A 27,581-nucleotide genomic window follows, 5' to 3' on the forward strand; every position below is an offset into this window, starting at 1 on the left:
TAACTTTTAGGTCACATTAATCTGTACAGTTTGATGCTTTAAAATCTATATTAGAAAAAAGGTTAGTCATCAGAAAATTTTGACTTTTCATCAGAGCATATCCTTAATAGATGGGAAATGTTTTGTAGAGAAAAGTGCCAGAACGGATCAATACTTGTGTCCTGGTGTCAATATCATGTTTCTATGGCAACATTCAAACTATTGAGTGTCGGCTTAATCTTGTTTTATTGTCGAAAGGTACTCTTGTGCGACTTTATGACATAAACCATCTTACATAGAAGCTTTGATGAAATATATAAGAGCTGCCATTCTATGATCTACTTAATGTTCAATATTCATATTTCATTTCAAACTTCTACCTTTCAATTTGAACTATTAATAGAATCATGCTTTTTAACTCATAATAAACGAACAATGTATTTTTGACATTGTGATACTTCATCTCGGCTTACAAATCAATTCTACCATAATTGTTATCCATTAATAAAGAGTAATGGCATGTATTCTATAGAAGGAAAATCCATAGACGTCAATGTTATCAATTGCTGACACTGGTTATTGTATACATATATCATACTCAAATACTAAAATAATTTAAAAGAGAAACAAACCATTTGAAGAATTATTGCATTATCAAAAGCAACACACATATACATGTACAGTAATGAAATCTATCATGATGATCACAATAAGAATTTTTAAAAGCTACAAACTGTGTGAATACTAGATGCAGAACTTTAACCTATATTATGTGTACACGATTATACGGCAGTGTATGAAATGGAGCACTTCATTCGATCTGTTCTGTAAGCCAAAAGTGGGCTTATCTCTCTAAATAACTGTTGTTACTGACCAGTCACATACACATATGATAATAAACCAAAATTTACCTTGTTATCTTTAATGGGTTCTCTTAACGTAATGCCAAACAATGATAAACATATAATCTTTCGAATAGGAACAAGGACAATTGAGTGATCATTTGAAAGTGAGTGATCGGGTGGTGTAATGGTTAAGCCACTCGCCTTTCACCTAGCCGGCCGGGGTTCGATCCCCGGAACGGACGCGAAAAGGTTAGGAGTCACCTGCCGGATCACGTGGGTTTTCTGCGGGCACTCCGGTTTCCTCCCACACTTAGATTCCTCGCGCGCTTACTTCCGGGCCATTGCGAGTGATTTGCATAAGTTGTATAACTTGTTTTGTAATTGATGCAAAATAAATAAAATTTATATAATATAATTTGACAGTTCCAGTATCAATTGAAACTCTGCTGACTTAAAGTACTTATAAATCACGTAGATAACAAGAAGCAATAATGCTGAATACAAACGAAGTGAATGAGGCATCAGCGCTTGCTGTAACTTGGGCTGGAAACACTGGTAGTGAATGTAGTACTATCTATTGCTGTAACCCACGACTCCTTTTGCTCCAAGATCTAAGATAAACTGTACATCTGATTCTTACTAATCTCCTACCAGTTTGATTTCACAGTTAGCTGTCTTGCAGTTCTTCTAATTTTATGAACTATCTGTCTTCCTCAATAGTCTAAAATGGATTTGAAGTTGGGGTCTTCTAGCTTCGATGACGTAGCTCTGAACGACGGACGGAAGATTTCTGACAGATGGTCGTCTTGCCGGGAACCGGAGTGGAGGCAGGGTATGATTAAACTTCTAGGGGTCTTCATGTTGTTAACAAATAAGTTCATGTACTAAAATATCATCTACACTGGGTGGATTTCGAAGATCAAATTTGGACAAGATCAATCACAGGTTCATAGCTGGTTCAGATACAATTACCAACATAACACTAGGTTATTTCTCTAGCACTCTTCTACTCTGGCTTGAATTCAATAACGAAAATCTCAGACGAGCCGTTCGGATTATTTACCTTTATCATCGAATTCACGACGTGACAGTAAAACTACATTCTGGTTTGTTAATCTAGGTATATGATCTAAAGATGGTCGTAAGTTCTAGCATCGAACTAATAGTCCTATCTTTAACAGTTTTCAGAATATTGCAGTTGTACTCTCTGTATACATCTTAAAGGCATAGTGTTTTGTCCGCATGATGAGAATATATTTCTACAAGAGCAATGAATTATCTTTCTGAAACATCCCATTGGACTTCATTGCTCCTTAAAGATATGTCTTCGTATAATATGCCTCTTTCTGTAAAGTGTTCATCTTTATGGCCAAAATATAAGTCATACATCAGTGGATAAAATAAATGGTTTATCCTTTGTGCATGTTTGTAAGACAGAGGCAGGAGGAGATACCAAAGCTAGTGGAATGCCTGTTTGCATCCATCTGACCAATGAAACTGACTGCATTTAAGGTTTTGATTCCTTACCAAGTATTTAGATAATATTTTTAGTAAGGTTCTCACATCAGAAACATTCAACACCATCTTAAGAAAGGAAATGACCCAAATATTCCACTTTCTTCTATACAAACTTATATTTCATGGCATGAGTTTAAATATCGATAAAAAAAATTTCCATGAAAAACCTCATTTATAAGGCCGAATGTAGGTCCTTTGCATTAAAAAACTGCTATGCTGATTTACAGTTAAATGTTGGTTAATCTTTGAAACACTAGCAAAGTTCATTGTATAATAGTATCAAGACTGTTATGGCCATTTTATAACTTTGACAGAAAATTAAAGTGAAAGTATTTTACAAGATGCATGGGTGACTATGTTGGAAATCATTGTGTCGTTAGTCACCTCTGGATCATAAATTCATTCAAAACATGTTTGATAAATTTCCCATTGTTTACTTCACCAGTTTTCCTTCACCTCAAAACCTAGGACATCCTCATATGAAGCAATCTTTTAAAATAAATTCATAACAACAACAAAAATAGTCGACAAAACAGTTGACAAACTTATACAACAATCTAGTCTCTTACCAAAAAAATGAGGAAACAACTTATTTACATCATTTTCTTCTTTATTCACTTGTGCGAACAGTCATACACCCATGAATGACCAGTAACCCCCTTTCAGACAGAGTGCTCATCGTAGTTGTAAATCCTGATGGCATCTTAAAATGCAAACAATTGGTTTACCTAGACAAAGTTTTGCACCATGATTGCCAACAACTGTCATTCACCATTGATCATACCATGTTTGTATCCAATAGAATTTGTTTTCAGACGTCTGAAGACTTTTAACACAAGAATAACTTTTAGTTATCACATAATCACATCTCTGTTGACCTCCTATGATATAGTCCAGTTCTATTTTCACATGACGGATAATAATCAGAGAGTTTTGATGTGAAGTTCCTGTGTAGGATTGTTGAGTCCCCTAAGTTGTGCTGCGTAGTCAATAAACTGTGTCCCCTCAGGTAACTAGTTCAGATTTCAGCAGCTGTAACAGATAGCTACCAACATCTTCATCCTGAAAAAAATGTGAGGTGATTTCAGTATTTTTATAATTATTATAATTCAAATAAGAAATAAATACCATTACAGTTTTATGGAACCTGGGCAGTACTCAATGAGAAGGGACGGTAATCGCCACCTTTCAGTTCCTAACTGGTGCATTAAAATCAAAGGGACCACTAGGTGAGACTATTTTTTACATTTTTACAAATAACAATGAAGCAACATAATTCTGAATTTGTTGTAGTTCATCCTTTATTCAAACAAAACCAACATTATTGACAAATCCACAATAATGATAAATCTTCTGTTTGATATCATATAAATTCCTATACAAGCTGAACGATTACACAGGGCCCAGTTCATCAATATTTTAAACTTAAGTTAAAGTTACCTCATACGACCAGGACACAAGGACAGACTTGGACTCCTCATCTCCAGACACTTGGACAAGGACTGAATCGGAAATTGTGATACTGCCATCGGAGGAGTAGTGCGTCGGAAAATCCTTCAGTTGGCTGTAAGAAATGTTAAAACAATTTAAGCTATATATACAATACATATGGTATCACAATGACTGTAATGCTGTAATTTTCACATTATTATAGGATATCTATGTTTGTTTGCGAAGCACAAAAAAACCTTTGGATCGGCACATAATTTTTTTTTTTATTTTTTTTAATGTTTTAAGTTATCAAACTTACATTTAATAATAGTGTAGACATGATGTTAAAGGCCCACTACCTTTCCGAAACGGCTTTTAATTTTTAAAACGGGAATGTAAAACAAGATCGATAATTTTGCAGAGTCTTTAAAATTATTAACTTACCGTTAATACTACATTTGTCATCACCTTCTGAACAATTTAATTAAAATAAATAAAATGTTTATTTTCATAACGCGGGTCGTCCTAAATACCGCGCGGTAGTTGACTATGACTACGCCAGACGGCAAGACAGCGAGTTGACTCTCCACTGTTTTCATATATTACGCAGGAAATCTTGCATATGTTTGGTGTTGTAATCTTATTTTAGGTCATCGGTATGCATTTTCTGATGTTATTAATGTTTTTTAAGAAACCTTTATAAGTTACTCCGGAGAGGTAATGGGCCTTTAACTGCCAGATCTCCTTGTGGTACTTACCTCTTCACCAGCTGGTATATCTTATCCGCTGTACCTGTGGTGGGTCCTTCCTCGTCAAACGACAGTGTTGACGTAAACCGTAGCTGGTGCTCTGCCAGACCAAAATCCTTCAGCGCATCAGCTGGATCTATCAGTTGTAACTTCTGCATTACAAACAAAACAGATTATCAATGATAAGTGTATGATAGTTCTTACATATATGTATGTCTTTGACATATTGATATTAATGAGATATTTAAAAAAAAAAAAATTCATAAAACAAATAATAATTTTATCTATAATTGAACTAGAAGGCCTCCGAATAAATGACTGAACCACTAGGGAATCAGACTCTACAGTAAATTAGTCCCTATTAATTTACAATGAAAATACATGTAATTCATATACCATGTGATTCTCGATAACCTTAATGTGGTACTAATATCTCCAGTGGTGATGGATGGTCACTCTTTTTAATCTTACCGCTGAAATGACGTTACATTCCATCACCAATACTCTTACACAAACATAATCATCTATCAGGTGGTACGTGAATTATTCTCATTATATGCTACTTCATATAGGTAATATAGGTAATATACAGTAGCTCCTATTTTCATACAATATGATACCTGGATGTGTAGACACTTACACTTCCCTTCATCACGAGAGCACCGTGTAAAACCCTCGGCCTCTTGGCATCAGGTGGCAGTAGGCCTGTGGAGAGGTAGGAAAAACTTACATTTCATACTACATGTATGTAAATCCTATAGAGATACAGTGTCATTGAATTAAAAGAAATTAGGAACACAAATTATCATCACAAATGATTTATTCATCCAAAGAGAATGACATGATGAATTAAAGTTTTGACTTTATCGTTAATAGGAACATTAAGCTATTAAATAGAATTAAGATTTTAATTTGAACAAGACACATGGTTTTTCTTAATCTGAACAAAAAAATAACATTTTACGGGTTTGATCAGTGAGTTTCCACCGTCAGAGAGACTGGAGAAAACCAGTTCTTAGTATTAGGTTGTTACCTATAAAGTTAGACTTACCGACTTTAGAGGCTTCCCTTTTCAGTAAAGACAATGAGATATCTATAATGTTCGACTTACCGACTTTAGAGGCTTCCCTCTTCAGTAAAGACAATGAGATATCTATAATGTTAGACTTACCGACTTTAGAGGCTTCCCTTTTCAGTAAAGACAATGAGATATCTATAATGTTCAACTTACCGACTTTAGAGGCTTCCCTCTTCAGTAAAGACAATGAGATATATCTATAATGTTCAACTTACCGACTTTAGAGGCTTCCCTCTTTAGTAAAGATAATGAGATATCTACAGGTATGTTGTGTTTCGTCTCCATCACAGCTGTCTCACCATTGGCTGGCATGAAACAGTCAATACCTGTCAGGTAAAGAAAAACATAAATAGGACGGTGTCCTCCCAAAATATATGTAAAACACTGTGTTTATATAAAATTAAATACCTAATGGGTCACCAAAACTTCATAGGGCAAAGTTCTCAAAAAACTGAACATCTTAACACTCTTAAAGCTCCCATCTTTGTGAAAACTAAACAGGGAGACGATTACATGCATATAAATACACTTATTAAATGTTTCGGAAAAAAAACAAATTATGAAAGTTTATAATTATTATCACAAAATAACATTATCATATTACCATATGTTATTTAGCTTATTAAACATCTTGAGTTTGCACAACTGATTCAGAAAGAATTTCTTAAAACTAAAAAAGTGATCAAAGAAAAAATGAAAACAAATAGAGGCATTTGATGATAAGAATTTGAGACGGAAATGTATCAGATTCAAAGCACAAAAGATATCATTTGCAGAAAATTAATCTCAAAGACAAAATATAAATTTGACTTCTTCATTTTTTGTTTGAATTTTGCTTTGATAGAAATAGCATATTTGACTTTCTGAATATTTGTTTGTTGTAGACTTAGTTTTGATGATCTAGCTTTGCAAATCTGGCATTTTGAAATTTGTTTATTTACATATTTGAGGAACTGTGTAAATGTGATTTTATGGATTTCTGTTTGATTTTTGTTTTGAGGAACTTTATAAAGCTGACTTATAGTGAGACTGAATTTTGTTTTGTGATACTTTCACATCAGACTTTCTAAATTCTTGTTTGACTTTGTTTTGAGGAACTTGTACATCTGAGACTTACTGAATTCTTGTTTGATTTTTGTTTTGAGGAATTTGTACATCTGACTTACTAAATTCTTGTTTGATTTATGTTTTAAGGAACTTGTACATCTGAGACTTACTGAATTCTTGTTTGATTTTTGTTTTGAGGAATTTGTACATCTGACTTACTAAATTCTTGTTTGATTTATGTTTTAAGGAACTTGTACATCTAAGACTTACTGAATTCTTGTTTGATTTTTGTTTTGAGGAATTCCATCTTGACAGCCTCCCCATGTACTAGTAGGACATTACTTGGTTCACACTGACTGATGAGCTGCATGATACCCTTAGCATCAGCATGGGCACTGAACGACATGTACTCTACAGCTAGCTTAACGTCCAACTGAAATACACAGCAAAAAGGCACAAGTTGGTTACATTTATGTGTTAATAATAATATTCAAGCTTCTTTAAGTTCTTCAAGCTTATATTCAAGGGAGATTAATGTATGCAATAAAAATCTTGTAAACTATTAGTTTAACAAGAGGCCCAGAGGGCCTGTATCGCTCACCTGGTTTGAAATGCCAAGTAATATTCTGAATTCTGTTCCCCTTCCCCCAAGGATGTTTATGGCCAAATTTGGTCACAATCCAAGTAAAACTCTAGGACAAGCAGCGATTTATAGGATTTACCTCTATTTCCCCTATTGGGCCCCACCCGTCCTGCCCCCGGGGGCCAGAGCCAAATTTATACAAGTCTTTCCCCTTCCAAAAAGGATGTTTGTGGCCAAATTTGGTCACAATCCATGCAGAACTCTTGGACAAGTATGATAATAGGATTTACCTCCCCCTATTGGGCCCCCCCCCCCCCCCCGGGACCAGAGCCAACATTTATACAAACTCAGTTCTTATTCTCCCAAGGATATTTCTGACCAAATTTGGTTACATTCCATGCAGAACTCTATGACTAGTAGCGATTTAAAGGATTTACCTCTATTTTGTTTTATACAAGTTCTGTTCCCCTTCCCCCAAGGATGTTTGTGGCTAATTTTGGTTACAATCCATGCAACACTCTAGGACAAGTAGCGATTTAAAGGATTGATCTCTATTTTCCCTATTGGGCCCCGCCCCTCCTGCCCCCGGGGGGTCAGAGCCATAATTTATATTAGTTCTGTTCCCCCTCCCCCAAGGATGTTTGTGGCCAAATTTGGTTACAATCCATGCAACACTCTAGGACAAGTAGCGATTTATAGGATTTACCTCTATTTCCCCTATTGGGCCGGCCCCTCCTGCCCCCGGGGGTCAGAGCCAAAATTTATACAAGTTCTGTTCCGCCTCCCCCAGGATGTTTGTGGCCAAATTTGGTTACAATCCATGCAGAACTCTATGACAAGTAGCGATTTAAAGGAAATGTTGACGGACGGAAGGACGACGGACGGACGGACGATGGACGCCGCGCCATGACATAAGCTCACCGGCCCTTCGAGCCAGGTGAGCTAAAAATCACTACAAATCTGTTTCAAGCAAAGAAGCATTACAATAATATCTAACTAAATGATGTAAATAATCTAAAAAAGCAGTTTTGAATCAAAACATGAAAATAAAATTTGTTTGAATTAAAGTGCCTAGCCAGTAAATATATACGTTTTCACTTGGTAGTTTGAAAATTACTTCCCCTTCCTTAACGTTAAACAGATATTTAATAATTACTTCCCTTTCCATACAGATATTTGATAATAAGATCATGATAAATAATATAATGCTTCCTGATACCATATCTAAATCTCTGTATGATTTGTTTCTTAGGTTTGATGCCATATAAACAATAAGAGTCAAATTGATAGAGGCATTTTACCTCACTTAGAGAAAAGAAATGTCTACACTGTACATACCATTTGTTTGTTTTCCATTTCCAGTTTTCGGATGCCATTGAGAATTTTATGTCCAACAGTCCCAGCTACACAGTAACCAGGCATAATTACCTATTAAATGAATGACAAAATAGGATAAATCGAAAAGGGACTAAGGGTCATCTGACTACCTGTAGCACATAAATAATGTACCTCTAAGTCAGTAACACATTCCAGGAAACTAAATACACATTTATAAGAAGAGTTAATAATGAAAATTGACCAAAATCAGTCAAGTAAAATTTCAGCTGAATCTGAAATTTAAAAGGAAGCTTTTTAACAGCTTTTTTGGACAGCTGAGGTGGCCACCATGTATTTCAGGAAATTTCAAGCAGAACAAGAAGAATCCACACACTGTTTTTTATATAATCTATGGTGGAATCATAACGCAGCAAACAATTCACCTTTAACAGATATAAAAGTTTGATGGGTGGAGTCATTTTTCACCTTTGAAAATGAATTAAGAGTTTGGACAGAATTTTTTATTACAAACCATATTTTTATCATTTGGTGCCCAGCGTCTAAAGATCTGTAGTGAAAGCCCAGCATGCAACATTCCCGGGGTAGCAAACACAACCATTGGTCCGGGGTTGTCAATGTAGGCACGATCAAATGGCTGGAAATGAAAACTTGTCAGATTAATATGCTTATTTGTTTGTATTATGTATGTATGTATTCAATATATCCACATGTATCATCTGCTATGATAAGCAGTTGGCTAGGCATACACTGAAGTTCTGTTAGAACCAATTTCTACCAATCAAATTACATTTATTATATGGTCCCCTGACTTTTGTGAAACTTTATGATGCTAGATCATACAACCCTAACCCTAGTGGTGATCTTAAACTTAAAAAGTCCAAAGGTACCATTCTATCGCCATGACAACCAAACAGATCTTCAATTTCTGTAAGCTTGATTAAAATGTTTTCATCCATATTGTCTCCTTGTGACTTTCATTGATACTTTCTGCGACCTTGATCTAAATTCTATCAAACTCACCTTGATGTGTTTGAATTCGAACATGTTTCTCTGTACAAAAGTCTTTTTGATCTTCTGACTCGTCCAGGTAATGAATAGTTTGTAGTAGTGGTTAGCCTGTTGAGGAGAAACCAAGATTTACTAGGTACATCATCTATTAATTGTTTCCTAATTATGAGTATTATAAAGATTATGGAGAAAATATGTCAGAACAATTGATAGCAATATCATTCCGACAAAAGAGAAATGTATTTTTAGTGGGCTTGATAACAGTTAATATCCTTTTTAAAAATCTTGAAATGTACCTTTTCTGTCAGTCCTAGAGAGAAATAGACTGGAACTTTGAGATTCATCCGATCCCAGTAGGTCTCCAATAGGATGCACAGCTCCTGGGCACGTCCTAAAGCAAACACCGGAATCAGTACCTGGAAACCAATAAACAAAGTGATTAGGCCAAAAAAAAATAATACGTCTGTGTAGGGTTACCCGACCAACCCTAATTTTTTAGGCCCCGACCCTTAAAAAAGTTAAAAGTCGGGATTTCGATCTCAGAATTCTGTTCCGGCCATTATTTTAGAGTGAATGACACTAAAAACAAATCCTCCCGACTGACTGACCCTATTTTTTTTTTGCCAATCTAAACCTAAACAGACATATTTTTTTTGGCCTTAGTTATTCCATTTTGTTTTCTGTAGCTTGCTAAGCTTTTATATGGCATAACTATGGTTTACATTGCTGTGTGTCGTCATCAATTTTGACACATAGTAACGTCCCTGTGATGATGCTCTGATGAAAATGCTTGAAAGCAATTGCAATTTCATCATTTCTGTTTTAAGTATGGGAGAAAAATAATCAAGTATGTGTCTGTCAAGTAAAAAATCGTGTAAGATTGAAATGATTTTTAATTTTCTACTCGCCTTTCCTCCTTTCTCGACACAATTATGCACCTTCTTCAGGAAGTCTCGCTCACGGCACCTTTTAGAGTCGCGGATCGTCGTGGCGTAGGTAGACTCGGTGATCAGTAAGTCAGGACGACATTTATCAATCCACGCGGCTCCAAGATGTCGGTCTGGAGTCATATTGTAGTCACCCTAGTCATCATACAAATCAATTGATGTACATGTGTAAGTAATACTTACTAACATAACTTCACGAATATTATGACTGATTAAAACCACACTATACGTAACTATCAACAAAAAGTCCAGTTAGATTTCATCCCGATATTGTTAGTAGCTGTAGTTGAAATTAAGTTTTATCAAAGAATATTTGAACTGATTTCTTAATAACTTCGTTACAGTAGTTGTTGAAAGTCGATACTTGGAAAAATGCCTTCATTTTAAACAGGTCGCTATAGAATTTACGATTATTGCCAAAGAGTTTGGACAGACGTTACATAGTTACGGTAGTCAAATGATGTTCTTGGCAACAAAGTCACAATGTCGGCTTACCTCGGTTTGTTTGACTAAATGGGGGCCACCGAGCGATGTTCAATATTTATTTGATATTTGACAAAAGTTTCCGAATCACGATCACTCATCTTGACTTTGATTTAGTCCTTTCTCTGCATGATTTACAACAAGATATTTTTTTTAGCATTTGAATTTTCACATATTGTCACAGGAAAACATTTGTATTGCATTAGGGCTTAGTATGAATAATTCATTATAACCTGTGTCGTCCGTGAATTCGGTGAGCAGGAAAACTTTCAAAGCATAGGGTTTTGTATAAATTTATATAAGCGTCAAGCTATTTATTTTGCTGTTAACATTAAATTGTTTCTTTTAACTTATTTGATAGCTACCTAATGTAATTAGTCAGACCTCATGTAATTTTACAAATTACGAGCCAACTCAAAACTTTGGTGTTAAATCTTGACTTGCTGAAACTATTTACTCAACCAATTGTTTGTTTATTCAGTGGTAAAAAGATTTATTCATTGTATTGTTCACTGTTTTTGTAATATATATTTCATATGCAATACAATATGATGCATTTTATATACGTTGTTTAGTATGAGCCTAACACCATATTGTGGAAACATGAAACAAATATTTGCAACATTCTATACAGAGAAACAAAGAAGAAAATGACTTACAAATTACAAACTTACAAAATCATAGCCCCCTCTCAGCTCATCTGTATAAACTTACTGTGTACACAACAGACTGCTGTCCAACTTTGATATGGAACATTGCTGCTCCAAGTACGTGGCCAGCGTAGTATGCTTTGATCTCCATCTCATCATCAACCTGTTTAGGACAACTGAACACTAAATAAAGTACAAATATACAGACTGGGCATTGGTTATGAGGTGAACAGACAATTTTGCCCTGCTACATGCATTAGAATTTAGCTATATAACCATTACTTGCATTGACCATATGCATTCTTGATCACAAAAAGGAACATCCAATATGATTTTCTTGGTACAAAAGGCAAAGTCTTTATAATGACATTTAAATTCATGTTCTAAAACATTGATCAGCTCAATATTTTACAAAAGACATCAAAGATAACATTAATTTCATATTAAAATGTTTGAGAAGGAGTGAGAAATATCACTTTCAGAACTTGTTGATGAAGGAGGACAACTCTGACCTGCATTGTCTGATGTAGGTTGACAGCTATGACCTTTTTCATACATGTTTTGATCATTTCTGACGTGAAAAAATTGGTTTCTCCTTTTCTCTCTACTGTAATTTTTCTGTAATCCTCCTGAAATATAAATGATAAATAGATAATTAAATAATTATTACAATAGAAATTAAATAAATAACTATTACAATACAAGAAATTGCAAAGACAGACTGTTGTGGGAGCTAGAGATGGAAAGTAGATTATGACGTATCAAAAATTTCCAAATTATTTACTACATAAAGAGTGCCTTCGTAAGTCAATATCTGATGGGTATATAAGTGTATGATAATTGAAATTCCTCTGATACCAATAATTTTCTAGACTTCATTAAACTTATCTATAACTTGAAATGTTACCTACCAAGAGAATGGGACAAATAGCTTTTGTTGGATGTGTCATGTATATTGGTCCATCAAAGCCTACCATCTCTGACATGTAAGGCAGGGCGCCACAGTGGTCCAGGTGAAAGTGGCTGAGAACATTAGAGAAGAACTAATTAGAATACAGTTGGTGACATTTATAGTAAATAAAGATGCTCCACTGCCGACAGAGCATATATGGTATTCATCATTTGAACAATAATTGGTGTTTAATAGTATATATACATATACCTAATTAAACAACAAATAACATAAAATAATTTATTTCGCATTTGGTGCAAGCACAATCATTACTTCATTCCATATTAGATATAGTGCCACAGATTTTTTCCGGGATGCAATTAATTATTTTTCATATTTTTAACTTAAAGTAAAATTAGAAGCTGAAACTTTTGAATGGTAGTAATGGTGAAAAATAAGTAACTTTTGTAACTGAAAAAAATACTAAATCCTCTGTTCCTGTTTTTGATAGTGAAAAAAATACCATTTGTCAGCGATGGACCATCTTTAAACATTATTTTAAGGTTATAATAAGGTCAGGTGAATAAGGTTTGGTTTTAATTGTCTTTAAGGCCTTTTATCACGTGATAAACCACACTTCTGATGTTTGAATAAAATTTCAGAGTTCCCAGACAAGAAAAAAATATTTAACTTTGTACCAAGAAATGGCAAATGCTCTTTATGACTTAGGTTCTGCTTACTCAAAGGAAACTCATCATGATATGTTGTGCAAATACTTAGTCAAACAAGAGGGCCATGTTTTCATGTTGTTTGACATCAATTAAAGGCACATTACCTTTCCGGAGCAAAATATAAAGGTTTCTTAAAAAGCATTGATAACACCAGAAAATGCATACCGATGATCTAAAATAAGGTTACGACACCAAACATATGCAAGATTGCCTGCGTAATATATGAAAACAGTGGAGAGTCAATTCGCTGTTTGCCGTCTGGCGCAGTGATAGTCAACTACCGCGCGGTATTTAGGACGATGGCGGGAAATGATAAATGTAGTATTAACAGTAAGTTAGTAATTTTTTTAGGACTCTACAAAATTATCGATCTTGTTTTACATTCCCATTTTAAAAATTAAAAGCCGTTTCGGAAAGGTAGTGGACCTTTAAAACCCCTATAGACCAATTTTCATTGAGATCGGAGACTGAAACCTTAAAACAGGAAGTAGGCCAGCGGCCATCTTGGAATACCAAAAATCTTTAAGAAAATGTTGTATGTTGTTCGGCATCAATTAAAACCTTTATAGACAAATTTTTCATTGAGATCGGAGACCGAAACCTGAAAACAGGAATTGGGACAGCTAAAATTAAGAAAATTTGCCATTTTGGGGCCCCACCCCTCAGCCCCTAGGGGTCAGACCAGACTCTTTTATATAAAATATGATTGTCCTTCCCAAATGATGTTTCACACCAAATATGGATGAAATTCATCCAAGGATGAAGGAGTAGTAGGATATTAAAGCTAAAATTAAGAAAATTTGCCCTTTTGAGGCCCCATCCCTAAGCCCCTAGGGGTCAACAAGGGTCATTTATATAAAATATGATTGTCCTTCCCCAATGACGTTTCACACCAAATATGGATGAAGGAGGAGTAGGATTTAAAAGCTATAATTAAGAAAATTTGCCCTTTTGGGGCCCCGCCCCTCTGCCCCTAGGGGTCGGACCTATCTCATTTATATAAAATATGATTGTCCTTCCCCAAGGATGTTTCACACCAAATATGGATGTAATTCACTCAAGGGTTTAGGAGGAGTAGGCTTTTGTATAAATAGTTTTACGCACGATGCACGGCAAACTACCATGTTACATAGTATATTATACTAATAAGTTTTTATCACCAGAGATTCAAGACAGAAAGAAATGGAAATGTGCCTTCTATATATGTTTCTTTTACCTGATAATTACACAATCCAGGTGTTGTGTCAGTCTGCCTTCCTTGGTGATGTAGGTAAAATCAGGAAACCGTCGCTTTAAATCAACAAAAATTATATATACATAATTTATAACCGTACATTTGACTACAGTATGCAAAAGTATGCTAGAAAGGTAATTAACTCTCTATCATATTCATTTTATCAAATTAAAATGGTTTTATTTCAAAATACAGTCATGCAAACCTTGTCCCCTTGAAGTTGATAGGACATCTTCATTACTCTACAGTTCCAGATAAGTTATAAAAATAGGTTTATGGTTCTTTGTTGAAGTTGATACCATGTGAAAATATCTTATTACACATGTAATACCCTCATTGATAGCTATACATATACTAGTGTTAATTGTTAAGTAAAAGGACATTCTATGATGATTTAAAAGATCACTGTTTCAAAAAATATCTTGTCTATCTAATTTCTTTATAACTTGCAAAGTTTTGAAAGTTAATTGTAAAATTTAGAAGATATAATTTTTGCACAACACAGATCAATGATATGACAATTAGGATTTTCATTCTCCATTCTGAACAACAATAACTTTCATACATACCTCATCATTGTAGCCCATGTGCATTCCACAGTCCAGCATGACATTTTTACCGCCAATAGAAAGCAAAATACAGCTACGACCAACATCTAAAGGTTACAAAATTTGTTGTTATACTATTTTTTATTAAATATATCCTGTTCATCGCTTTTCATTAATTTTCATTATTTTTAATTTTTTACAATAAAAAAATTAAAATATTACAAATATTATAATACAGTAGTGCTTTACATTTATCTGTGCTATGTTACTTGGATGGATCTGATCATGCAACTTTGAATTAAAGTGTATTAGATCTTTAAATTAGATTACTTGAAAATCAGATCCCCACCAATGTAATAATGGTTAGCTGTTGTAGTAGAAAAGCCTAGAAAAGCTGAAAAATCAGTCAGATGGTAATATCTTTTCCACTACAACCGTTACATTTGTATACTTCTTCTGCTTCGAATTCTGCCATTGTGGTATCACTAGTCGACATTCCGACTATTTTGATACCTTGGCCATGGGTGATTGCGCAAATTGCAGTGAAAATTTTAAATCTTAATGAGAATAATTGAAGAAAACAAATATTATCCACAATTAGAATAATACACTTCTTGCAGAAAAAAAGGAAATAGCCACAAAAAAGTGACATAGAAATAAATAGGGTTAAAAACATAGTTCAATGACGTTTACAGTTTAGAAGATGAGAGAGAGTTTTTGAAGCTGTCTAAAGTTTTGGCATGTACAGTATTGGATGTGAGGTTATTTCAGTCTATGATTATACGTAACGTTAGAAATTACATGTACTGATTCAGATCATGTTGGTTTCTAGAATTTTATGTATACAGTAATTAGCAGGTCAAATAATCAGAGCCCTGTATACAGTTACACTATGACCTTCAATCTTTTTTAAGATCAATGTTCTACATACCCTGGCCAGCACCTGAAAAATAGATAAGAGAAGGATCTTAACATCTTATGATAAGATGTGCAACATTTAAGACTTATCCACCGAAATTATAAACTCTTAATTGACATTTTTTGTTATTTTTCTTTTTTTTTACTTAAAACTAAACATCACATAATCAGCGTAAATAACATAAAATAAGAATTGTATCTGATAATGCATTTAAGATAGATTTACCACCAATAGAAACTCATTAACGGGTACTGTAACGTTAAAAACATCCAGATCGTCAGATCGTGGTGACTTATACAGGTACAATGTATCCTTTGCTTAGTTATCCTGACCACTTGTCAAGTACACAAATCGAATCAATTAAAACGCACACAAAAAAATACAATTTTTTACCTAAGGGTGTAACTCGTATCTCCGTCATTTTAGAGAATGTAACGTTAACCCTGCTCAAAAATCACAATTTTTACTTTTCATGGAGGCCGCCATATTGGATTGTGTAATTTTAGAATCACATGTGTACATTGACGGAAAATTTAAATCCGGAAGCACACATACTACTGAGTACAGTAAGTACTGACAATTTACTCATTCATTTACGATTAAATTTATTATAAATGCATACATTACAAGTATAATTACTGGCTAAATGTATTATTTACCTAACAATAAACATATAGATTTTATTTATAAATCATTGATTAAAAAATTCTTACAAATATTTAAAATTATTTTCTAGAACGTATACGTGACGGTATCCAAAACAAAACAATCTTAAAACAAGTTATACAGAATTATCCTTTTACAATCTATTAACTAACAAAAAAACTGCCATGAGTATAAATTATTAAAATGGTCCGAATAAATAAACTGTAATTTCCATAAGTCGTTTGCTTTCAAATCGTTTATTATCTGTTTTTGAAAATGAAAATAATGAAATTCTGAAAAATTCCGGGAAATGACGTCGTGCGACAATCTTAAAAACATTATAGATATTTTACAAACAAGAAAAACAATTGCTGAACGGGATATTTTTGACAGAAATGTGACTTAAATGAACTAAATAATATTTGAACTTTGAAACGCATTCAATCATTTTTATGATGTTTACGGCATTTATCAATCAAATTTTATTTGGGAGGCGATCTGTTTTGGGTACTCAAACCTGCTGAAACACAGGGCTGGACCCTTCCTCGATACTCCAGGGGTTCCGATCACATTCGATCTCTACACCCCTCGACTACTACCTCATAGTAAAACTGGAGGCAACAGAACAGAACAGGTAAGAATCGTACTACGGTACACCGTGGTTGACTGCGTGGCTTTGAAGTTGAGAGTCGCTCTCTGTAGTCTTCAAAGGAATTTTTTGCTTGCCTGTGATTGGTTCAGAGTTTTTCTCTCAGCTGGCTCCAGTTTTATTATGCCGGATAGTCCAGGGGTGTAGAGATCATCAGTGATCGGACGCCTATATAGCTAGAGTATCGAGGATTGGCTGGACAAGGCATGCTTCAAAGATCTCTATTTATATATATCTGCACGGATGACAAGTAAATATATCATGGAATTAAAACTGAAGCCATCTATTGGTAGAATGTCAATAAAAACAAACCTGCATTCAAGCACACGCTAGAAATGTTTTACAATTATCTTTAAAAAGAATTCGAATGTGGGTAGCGTCACGTTACATTGATACAGACTTAGATTATGTGGCGTAAAGCTCTGAATATATATACTGATGATGTTTTACGGGAGATTAGTACATGTACAATGCATAAATGTTGATGTTGAATGGATGTGTTTTGAAAGTCACTGCATAACAAATGATTTCCATCATGTTTATGTAAATAAGACTTCCTCGTGAGAGGTTTTCTTTGGAATTTGATTAAAAAGAGATTTAACCGGCTGATCATGATATGGACGCTTCAGTGACATAAAGGAAAAGGTGAAATGTTCAAGATTTTCGTATAAAACTTATCATTGTGATTTGACCACACGAATTTCAATTTTAGATTTATTCCTTATTTTTTCTTGCCTTGGCACCGCGCATGCACTCCAAATTCCATCCTTCCTCCACATTAATATAGATATATTTGGAATGTCAATTTGGACCTTATTTATATCAATTGTGTCAATTCTTGTGGTTTGAGATAAGCTCTCATGGTTCTAAAGCGTCCATAGTGTTTCATTCGCTACCATTGTATTGGAGTGAAACGTTTATTCTTCATCCTGAGCTTGTATAGTGTTCAAAATGGAAGAGTGTCAATAAAGGTTATTCTTCTTTTCCCTCAAAATGGAGGATTTTATTTGGACAATATTCTGTTATATGCTATATATGAGTATGTGTGGGTAATCCTAATTATTCTGTCTCTTGTAATCTTCCAAATAGGTCTGATTACCTTCATGTATATATGTATATAAAACAATGGGAAGATAGAATAATTCAGAATAACGTGTGTTTGTTTGTTTGTTTGTTCGATTTATTAACGTCCTATTAACAGCTATGGTCATGTAAGGACGGCCTTCCACGCATGCGGTGTGTTGCGTGTATGTTGTGCGAGGTGCATGTTTTGGGAGACTGCGGTATATTCGTGTTGTGTCTTCTTGTATAGTGGAACTGTTGCCCTTTTTATAGTGCTATATCACTGAAGCATGCCACCGAAGACACCAAGCAATACACCCCACCCGGTCACATTATACTGACAACGGGCAAACCAGAATAGCGTGTGGTGAGTACGTATGTGGTTTGAAGAGTATTTCAACCTACCATTTGCTTAAAGGTCGCATTTATCTCAACGAAACATGCACAGAGTAAATCTGATCAGCAGACATACCCCAACTATACTAGGTTTATATTATAAACAAAGACGTTGCGAATAATTTATAAACAAAAAAGACGCCGTAGTTGTACAGTTTAGGCCTGTCTGTGCAGATACATACAGGTACATAATATGTATAGACTGATACGAGATATGAATATCTAATATATATGGACTATATCCTTACAGATTAAAACAGTTTGTGTATCCGCTACATAAGATAATGTGTATACTATACTATTACGTGGTTAACAGTAGGTGTAATTATCACAGAACCCTGACGCATCATCATTGTGAACATGGTTCCCACTGCCCTGGACAGGTATGAAATTTACAGAGCCTTTATAATAACATAACTATTACCCTTGTTAAAACAGATAGGACTCATTGTCACATTTAACCTACTCACATTAGCCTAACTCGATTTGCCCTCTTCTACTTCCAGAATATAACTTCCGTTCACTCGATTGTAGCTCTTCTTCTTCTGGAAGCTCTTCCGTCTCCGTCTATAGGCTGGAGGATCTTCTGAGAAGACTTCTCTTCTTAGAAGAGCGCAAATCGAGTTGAGCTAGTGTGTCCAACACAATAAGAAAAGATAGTCAAAGCAAAAGAATTCTCACGAAATATGGCCTAAGTACGCTAAGTAGTTTTGATCTTCCGAAGATGTCAATTCTCATGTTGATTAGCCTGGTGCATATGAGTTAAGATTGATATACACTTGTATACTAAGAAGACGTTTGTATTATATGCAGATTCACAATTGTTCGTTTTTCGTATACCCGATTTTGGCCTGTAAGCACGAAGCTGGGCGAATACTTAAAACCCCACTGTTACAAATGTAAACGAATGAAGATTAGGATTCATGTCTGGCTGGTAATTTAAGTGATCAGATTTAGTGATATTTTAAAATAAAATATATACATATATACATTTTTAATCTATCAAGGAGTTCATTGTCACACGACCTCGAGACAAAAGGTTACTCCATTGTTCCGGGAGTGGTATCAAAAGAAGATTGTGATAGCTACACCCGACAGTACAAAGAATGGGTGGAGAAGTTTGGAGACGACCCCCCTTTCAGCCATGACTCGCTGATGCACTACTACAGAGTTGGTCATTTCGATGCCACGTGGAGAGTTCGACTAAAATCAAAGCCTGTGTTTGCCTCTTTGTGGAGAACAGAAAAGCTGCTTTGTAGTATGGATGGCATAGCCATAGGGATACCACCGGAACTCGGTAATGTATGACGGAAAACACATGAGACAGCTCAGAAATATTGAATCGGTTCAAATAGATAAGTACTATTTTTCAGTAATAAGTGCGTGATGTTGAGAAAAGGAGAACATTATCCTCCTCGATGCATGTTAACGTTATGAGATTGCATGAAGATACATTATACGAAACACATTTTAAACAAACTTCACTATAAGCTACGTTGTTGAAGAAAAAGCAAGGGACTGAAGTATCGATAACTGGCCGGTTGAGGTCAATAAAATAGCTTGGCTCACAATGTATGGTTATCAAACATTTTAATGATCTCATTTATCTGCTTTGATAGTTTTAAAGCATGTTTCCAATGAACAATTAACCGTGTTTTATGCATCTGATGGATAGACATGAAAATATGTTCAAAGAGTTAATTTTCGTAATGAAAGCAATCACTGATACAAAGTATTGTTGCCATTAAAATAGGCGGAGGGAAGTACAGAAGTGAGGATACAAACTGGTTTCACCTTGACCAAGGAAAGACGAGGAAAGGATTACATTGTTATCAAGGAGCTGTATACCTGGAGGAGACTACACAGGGCGATCATTGTCTGAGACTTATTGAAAAGTCTCATCTTTATCACGACAGATTCCAGGAAGCTTTTCCTGACGCTATGGTCCTCGAAGACGAGGCAAATGAGGAAGAGTTCTTCCCTTTAAAGGAAGAATGGATTGCTTGGTATAAAGAACAAGGTTGCACCGAAAGGATAATTGAGGTTCCGAAGGGCGGAATGGTCGTATGGGACTCACGTACGGTCCATGACGCTGTTTTACCAAAACGAGGCAGGAGCAATTCAGATAGATGGCGCTTTGTCGTTTTCGTCTGCATGGCACCGGCCATTTGGGCAACTGATGAGGATTACAAGACAAAGAAATTCGCATATGATAATTTCCGTAGTACCGCTCATTGGCCTTCCCAGAAAAATATAGTGTTCAGATCAACAACCGGAAATCCATATACCGAACACCGGAAGCATATCTATGCTGTGGATACGATGCCAGATATTGCAGCAACAAAAGAAGCTAAACTGTTAGCCGGGCTTGACCGTTATGATTTCAATGATGGCACCCCGAACGATCCTGGGTGGAGACCAACCTGGGACAAATCGTCCGTCTTCTATCCTCGGTACAGTGGTATGGCTTAATAATGTAACGGCAAGTATAAGAGAAAAATAAAATGATTGATCAGACAACTAAAGTAATTTTTGATTTCAATAAAGTTAGGATTTAATTTTGCAAGTGTCGAGAAATTCTAAGTATGATGTGACATAGCAGACATATGCTCATCATTTAGCTTGGCTATACTCCTGCTAAAGTTACAGTACAATAAAGACTATGAGGAATGTACATCATGCCAGACATCGTCATTTGACTGGAAGACACCTGTTTTTAATATAGTTCTGTTTTTTATATTTATTTTTTATTTGTTTTCACATTAAATCCGACTTTCTACTTGGCAGATTCGTTTTTTCATACATGTACCACTATAATTAATTTGTATTTGTCTTCATTCTAAATCCGACTTTCTATTTGGCAGATTCAATTTTTATATACAAATGTAACACTATATTTAATTTATATTTGTCTTCATAATAAATCCGACTTACTTATTGGTAGATTATTTTTCTTTATACTACTAATATGACTGAAGGCAAGGCCTTAAAGGGCGCAGCCTGATGTTTTAATATGAATCATGCACGGCATAGGAATCAGAGCGAAGCCTCTACTTGTTAATTTTATTTTATTTTTCATGTAGAAGACATAATTTAGAAATAAAAGGACGCACTTTAAACTATAGAAGTATATGATGTAATAATTGTCTAGCATAAAGAAATGAACTCAAAGATTCGGATTTCTCTGTGTCCATTCAAGAAAAAAATGATTTCGAGCCATTTGTTGAGGTTATGTGACGTCATGATTCCTTGTGCTCATCTTCGCCTTGGTGGATATTTTGACTGCATTCTATAGCTTTTAATTTAAGTGTTATTATTATTATTAAAGATAATAAAAAATGTTCTTTTACTCGTGTAAATAATTATTAATGCAATTGCATTAGTTAAATATAAATTTACTGGGGAGAGCAGTACCGGCGTAACGCACAACCTCCCCATATGTATGAAAAAAATGGCGGCCGCAAACTGAAGCTGTCAGTGTGTAGGATTGAATTTTGAAGATTGTGTTTTTTCTTATATTTTCGTGTATCTGTTACCTTAGAAGTGCTTCGCACTTCTGCGCCCTTATAAAGAAACAATCAAAGATTATAGTCTACGTGGATTCACACAATTTGCAAATAAAATTTCTCTCACACTCCGATGAAGAAAAGTGACATCAAAGACTTAAATAAATTCATATCGTATTCAAACTCTGCTGATCTATATGAATGAACATGGTCGTAAAATGGTTGATCATCTTTATTTGCATTGAAACACAATTTAGAATTAACTCCCTTGGTTAATTTATTTTCTTCGTGTGTGTATCTAAAATTTAATGACTATAACTTTCCACTAGTGTGCTACATTCTGAAGTGGCAGAATGTTCTAGGTTTATCCATATAATTACTGCAATCAGTTAATTCTTTGAATAAAATACAAAATATAAGTAATCCATAACATATTTTAAATTTTGTTTTCAATAATTATTCGTAAACTGTTACTTTGACATTCATTATCAAAACGTCATATAAATTCACTTTCTACATACTGAACAGTGAGACATAAGTTGACCATACAGCTTTGTTAATTCTCTCCGGAATTTGCTGTCCATGAAGCCATACACCAGCGGGTTTATGGCGTTGTTCAGGAAAATCATCCAACGAATGAACAGATCCAGGGCTCCATAATTGTCCGTGAAGCTCTGGTACAGGGATTTGTTTACATTCCGAATCAACGTGACTACAAGATAGGGGAGATAACCCCCAAACGATATTATTGAAACAACAAGAAATATCATAGTCAGGTTTATACTTTTGTCAAGTGCTTTTCGTTTCTTTTTCTTCAATGTATCAAGGTTTCTGATTTCTGCTCCGGCCTTTGGTTGATTTTTGAATTCATTGACATTGCTTTGGACAAAATTGCCGTTGGGATATAACGTCGTAGCATGACTTTCATGAGATAAGTTAGATTTGGAAGTTTCGGGTGTCGAAACAGCGCTTGTAATAACTCCAGAGTCGTTGTCTTGGCGTTGCCTGTTGCCATGTTTGTTGCCATCATCTGCTGACGATAGTGAGACATCTCTTTGTTTAGATTCTTTAACGCGAGGCTCGGTTGCCAAAAACTCATCAGTTTTTCTGAGTTTGTTTTTATGAGTATAAACTTTTCTTCCGATCAAAGTATAGAGTACCACTGCAATGATCAAGAGGACCACGAAAACAAAAAAGACAAACCCCCGGTATACTTTTATGAGCGTTGAGGTTTTGTACTGGTCTAAAACTGTACATTCATATCCAATGAGTGAATGAGTTTTAGTTATCCTCTCATTGATGCCATAGATAATGGCAACGGGTATAATGATCACCGCTATCACAAGAAGACACAATGAAGCACATATCACACGGGTAATCTTTAACGTGAACTGAGCACGTGTGGCTTGACACACCTTCCGATAACGTTCTATGGCGATACAGTCCAGAAGTAGAAGAGAGTATGCTCCAACAAAGTAGCTAAGTGTCCTGGCACCTTTACAGAAAGCCGCTGACTGTACAGAGTACGTGTGTATGATGATGTAAAGAGACATCGGTATACCGAGTACACATCCTAGGAAATCCACGGCAGCTAAACACTGGATAAACGTCTTGTATATGTTTGACTTATATTTTAGTAAATACACCAGGAATACGTGCATGTTTCCAACAGTTCCAGTTGCACACAGGCATATCAAAAACACAACAATGGGGATACCATTCGATTTAAATTCATTCCAATCTTCATCCTCCAACGAAAATGTAACATTCGTGGATAAGTTCATGTTGACAAGAATGAATAAGTATTTGACGATAAGTTATTTCGTTTGTCGTTACACTGTTTATGTAAGAATAATACGTCAGATAAACACCACCCACTAGCGGTTAAACCAGGAACTAGATTTATATTCATATCAGGCGTAATTATTTAAGTCGCGTCAGGTATATATACATGTATGACATAATAAATTCCTTCTTCCGTATTGAAACATATTTACAGTACACGGTAAGACTATTTACTTTGTGCATCCCGATTTATTAAAAGCTATAGCCATTCTAAAACGAAACAGTTTAAAGGATATAGAAAGTCATGAGAAATTAATTTAAAAAAAAAAATACTACGCCTAGTACCAAGCGCTACCAAGTAATGATCTCGAACTCGATGATATAGTTGAAGGGTTACAGGGACAATTCAATGAAGCTAATTCTGTTTCATAACCACGAAGCAAAATATGACATAAATGTATAGTTCCATATTCCTTATGAAACATATAACAAGAAATATTTTCAAATTCCACGACATTGTTAAGTATTATGAATAATACCGTTGAAATTCCAAATCGTTGATCGATACGATTAAGCAGGTATAGAATGTATGCTGTACCCATACCCGAGCCAAAGTCGTGTATTTTAATCAAATGCAACACAGAACCACTGAGGAGTTGGTGAAATAATATTTAGACATGAACATGCACCTAATAAGGTAAACACACTACTGTAAGAGCGATTTGAGTAATTTTAGACAAAAAAATGCTTTACTGCACTGGCAAGGGCAAGGGCTCAGTATACAAGGCGTCCGACCACAATGTGTAATGGCGGACAACAAGTGAGTTTGAACATTTCCCATACATTTCAATACAGTGTGCTCTGGCATATCACAGTAAAACCAACTAAAGAACTGGTTTGTATCTGATATATATGCAAATTTTAATGTGCTGTTAGACTGAATTGTCCCTTTAAAGGTAGAACCTTTTTTATCACTCGTCCATCGCTGCTTATTGAATCTGAGAGTTTTTAGTAATACAAGTGGGGAAGGAGAGATCGCCAATTATGCGATGCTTCCAGTTTGTATGATTTGGACAGGGAAACGGAAAATATTTTGCGGTATTCTATGGTAAATCCACCATTGGGACCAATGGTTATAAATATTTAAGAATATGCTACTAAACTCTTTATTAATGTACCCACATTGTCGTTGGCAGCGTTAGTAACGCAACGCTTCCGTAAAAGCCTCCTCGGTGATACATAAATGGTGGACGGGTATAATTTAAACAAAGTAAGCTGTTTATTGCTATGACGATATTAGTTTTCAGTGATTCAACGATCCTATAGTGTGTTCATATAGGATTTCCCGGTTATAAGGTTTTTAATTGCTGTTATTATTGTTCATGATACATTAATAGTCAACATGTGCACATTCATCTAAAACACGTACACTGTTGTTGTCTTTATATGTGTGACAACCTTTATGGTTACACTTTTGTCTGAAACTTCTATGTTATAGTTTTCATTTTCATCTCTGGTTTTTAACCCTGGACATTAGTACAAGTTTTTATATCATTATATTAGCTAGATGTCAAAATGGCAAGAATTGTACCCCATCTTTGCTGCTTCCCATTTATAATGTTGATTATAAGTGTAAAGTCATAGTCCATATTAAACTTCAAATCAGGTAAACTTCATCCATGCGTTGTCTTATAACAAGACTTTACGACAATTACATGGACATTCAATCGTCACCAGACCGTTAAGAAGATGTCAAACAGTCGGATGAGTGTCGGATGATGCACAATTACTGTAGTTGAACTCTGTACAAACGACATTAAATAAACCTAACCTATATATGTATGTAAACAATAAAGTGTGTATATTTCAGTGTGTAGAAAGGTGAGTCTGGATTACATTATGACTATCTAGTGTAGTATATATACCGTTTGTTCGGAATTCGTGTCAGGTTTCCTGTGGTGATCGGTATATAAGACCTTTATCAAAATATGTTTATATTGTAATCATTTAATTGTTTACTGTAAATTATGGTTTAGTTATATAGAGAATATTCCTCATTTCTTGTTGAACACCAGTAATGTGTCATCGAGTGAAGTGGAAACTTTGATATTTTTCACGAGACGTGCAAAATACTGGTATTCATCAAGAAACAATGAATATTCTATTTATTCCATTTGTTTTCTCCCTTCCATTTACAGGAGACCACAACTACTAGTTCCGTCAAAGGTTATTCCGCTATGGTATTTTACAGAGTTATTTGCCCTTGCATTTATTACGTCATATTTCTACACAAAATATGACGTCATTTTTCTGCACATACTAATGACTTCACAATCAAAATAATATTTTCACTGTCAATACTGCATTCAGATTGGTCAAAGGCGAGTGAAAATATCACTTATATTTTCACCATTAAACCTTATATTTCACTGCGAAAAATGTAATAATACCTTATATCATTTTGTCTACCTTCTTCAGAACATTGCATTATTAGTATGTCTTTTCTGATTTGTGATTATGATTTGTTTATCAGTATAATGTATGTGCTGTGTTATTACTTCCCTTTGTAGGTTCACACAATAATCCCTATTTAGCGTATAAAACACCAAGCATACACGGGGATTGACAGTGATAAGACACTGAAACCATCTAAATTTGTATCGATATCGCTATACTGTATGTGATTTCTTTTTATTAGCATGAAATGTTATAGTCCTGCCTATATTATTAGGCATTTTTTAGTTGCAACACAAAATAGTATAATGATATAGGCAGGTTTAGCGGACTAGAACTATTATTACTCAGTAACAGATTTTTTGCACTACGTAAAAGGATAAACTGAACTTCAGTATTAATTATGACTTCATTATTTTGTGAATAACTGGTGCCGTTTTACTCGTACACCTATGACGTCACCATCAACACCTAACCGCAGATGGAGACAACTCTGTAAAATGCAAACACGGAAAAGAGACAGTAATGCGTATGTTCATACATTTTTTTAACCAATTTACAATGTTGAGTCCGTTATGTAAGCAGTCTCTACATAACGTTAGATAAAAAACAACTTATTACATACACAATATGATTTCATTTATTTTCCAACAGAACAAGACCCTCGTTAATGCCACATGTCAATAGTTCTATAAACGTCTTTTCTATGTATTTCATTTATTGTTGATTTCTCATATGTTCGATGATTTAAAAACTTCCGAACATGTTGATAATTCTTTTATCTGTTGTATCATTTACCATCGGCTGTCTATATGTTGTGGCGCCTCTAGCGCCGGCGCCAAGTTGGCCTAGTTGGGCGTCTTCGTCTACGAGAACCAAGCCAAGGTTGTAGACATGGACACGGCAGGTGGTTGCATATACAAGAAGGCATTTTCCTGCCTGGTCTGATGGCTGTGGCAAAAATAAAAATAAACCCATAAAAAGCAATAAAACAAAAAGAATACAGCCAAATTTTTTAATCTAAATTATTAAGTTTTTTCCTTGAGCTTTTGCCAAATCTTCCTATCTCCCTCATCAACTTAATACTTAAGCAGTTTGGATATG

At 34.9% G+C, this 27,581-nt stretch overlaps 3 protein-coding genes across 3 annotated transcripts; 1 reads left to right on the forward strand and 2 right to left on the reverse strand.

Annotated features, from left to right (window-relative positions):
• Positions 1 to 2,919: 2,919 nt before the first annotated feature.
• LOC138314776 (integrator complex subunit 11-like) lies at positions 2,920 to 16,467 on the reverse strand. Its single transcript, XM_069255305.1, has 18 exons — positions 16,374 to 16,467; positions 15,993 to 16,004; positions 15,083 to 15,168; positions 14,496 to 14,569; positions 12,568 to 12,679; positions 12,169 to 12,285; positions 11,721 to 11,819; positions 10,485 to 10,658; positions 9,873 to 9,992; positions 9,589 to 9,684; positions 9,080 to 9,202; positions 8,569 to 8,658; positions 6,918 to 7,080; positions 5,816 to 5,926; positions 5,163 to 5,227; positions 4,532 to 4,674; positions 3,783 to 3,906; positions 2,920 to 3,404 (listed from the first exon to the last, which is right to left on the reverse strand). The coding sequence occupies exons 1-18, from the start codon at positions 16,399 to 16,401 to the stop codon at positions 3,348 to 3,350; spliced, it is 1,794 nt and encodes a 597-aa protein (XP_069111406.1). The 5' UTR covers positions 16,402 to 16,467; the 3' UTR covers positions 2,920 to 3,347.
• A 2,535-nt stretch (positions 16,468 to 19,002) lies between these two features.
• Positions 19,003 to 21,935, forward strand: LOC138314785 (uncharacterized). Its single transcript, XM_069255332.1, has 3 exons — positions 19,003 to 19,115; positions 19,740 to 20,029; positions 20,486 to 21,935. Exons 1-3 carry the CDS (start codon positions 19,093 to 19,095, stop codon positions 21,202 to 21,204), a joined length of 1,032 nt encoding a protein of 343 aa, XP_069111433.1. The 5' UTR covers positions 19,003 to 19,092; the 3' UTR covers positions 21,205 to 21,935.
• Positions 21,936 to 22,388: 453 nt separating this feature from the next.
• Positions 22,389 to 24,148, reverse strand: LOC138314782 (5-hydroxytryptamine receptor 1F-like). The gene has a single exon (XM_069255318.1). The coding sequence runs from the start codon at positions 24,020 to 24,022 to the stop codon at positions 22,745 to 22,747; it is 1,278 nt and encodes a 425-aa protein (XP_069111419.1). The 5' UTR covers positions 24,023 to 24,148; the 3' UTR covers positions 22,389 to 22,744.
• Between the last annotated feature and the right edge of the window lie 3,433 nt (positions 24,149 to 27,581).

This window comes from Argopecten irradians, chromosome 1 (genome assembly GCF_041381155.1).
Source record: "Argopecten irradians isolate NY chromosome 1, Ai_NY, whole genome shotgun sequence".
In the NCBI taxonomy this organism is placed as follows: domain Eukaryota; kingdom Metazoa; phylum Mollusca; class Bivalvia; order Pectinida; family Pectinidae; genus Argopecten; species Argopecten irradians.

Bases quoted from the DNA above. Each gene is read 5' to 3' on its own strand.
- LOC138314776 (XM_069255305.1), bottom strand. From the start codon at position 16,401: ATGACGGAGATACGAGTTACACCCTTAG. The intron at 11,820-12,168 runs GTCAGAGTTGTC...TGTCCTAAACAG, and splicing joins ACCTACATCAGACAATGCAG to GTTGATGATGAGATGGAGAT. The intron at 3,405-3,782 runs GTAACTTTAACT...CATTTTTTTCAG, and splicing joins TTGTGTCCTGGTCGTATGAG to GATGAAGATGTTGGTAGCTA.
- LOC138314782 (XM_069255318.1), bottom strand. From the start codon at position 24,022: ATGAACTTATCCACGAATGTTACATTTTCGTTGGAGGATGAAGATTGG.
- LOC138314785 (XM_069255332.1), top strand. From the start codon at position 19,093: ATGGTTCCCACTGCCCTGGACAG. The intron at 19,116-19,739 runs GTATGAAATTTA...TAATCTATCAAG, and splicing joins GTTCCCACTGCCCTGGACAG to GAGTTCATTGTCACACGACC. The intron at 20,030-20,485 runs GTAATGTATGAC...CCATTAAAATAG, and splicing joins AGGGATACCACCGGAACTCG to GCGGAGGGAAGTACAGAAGT.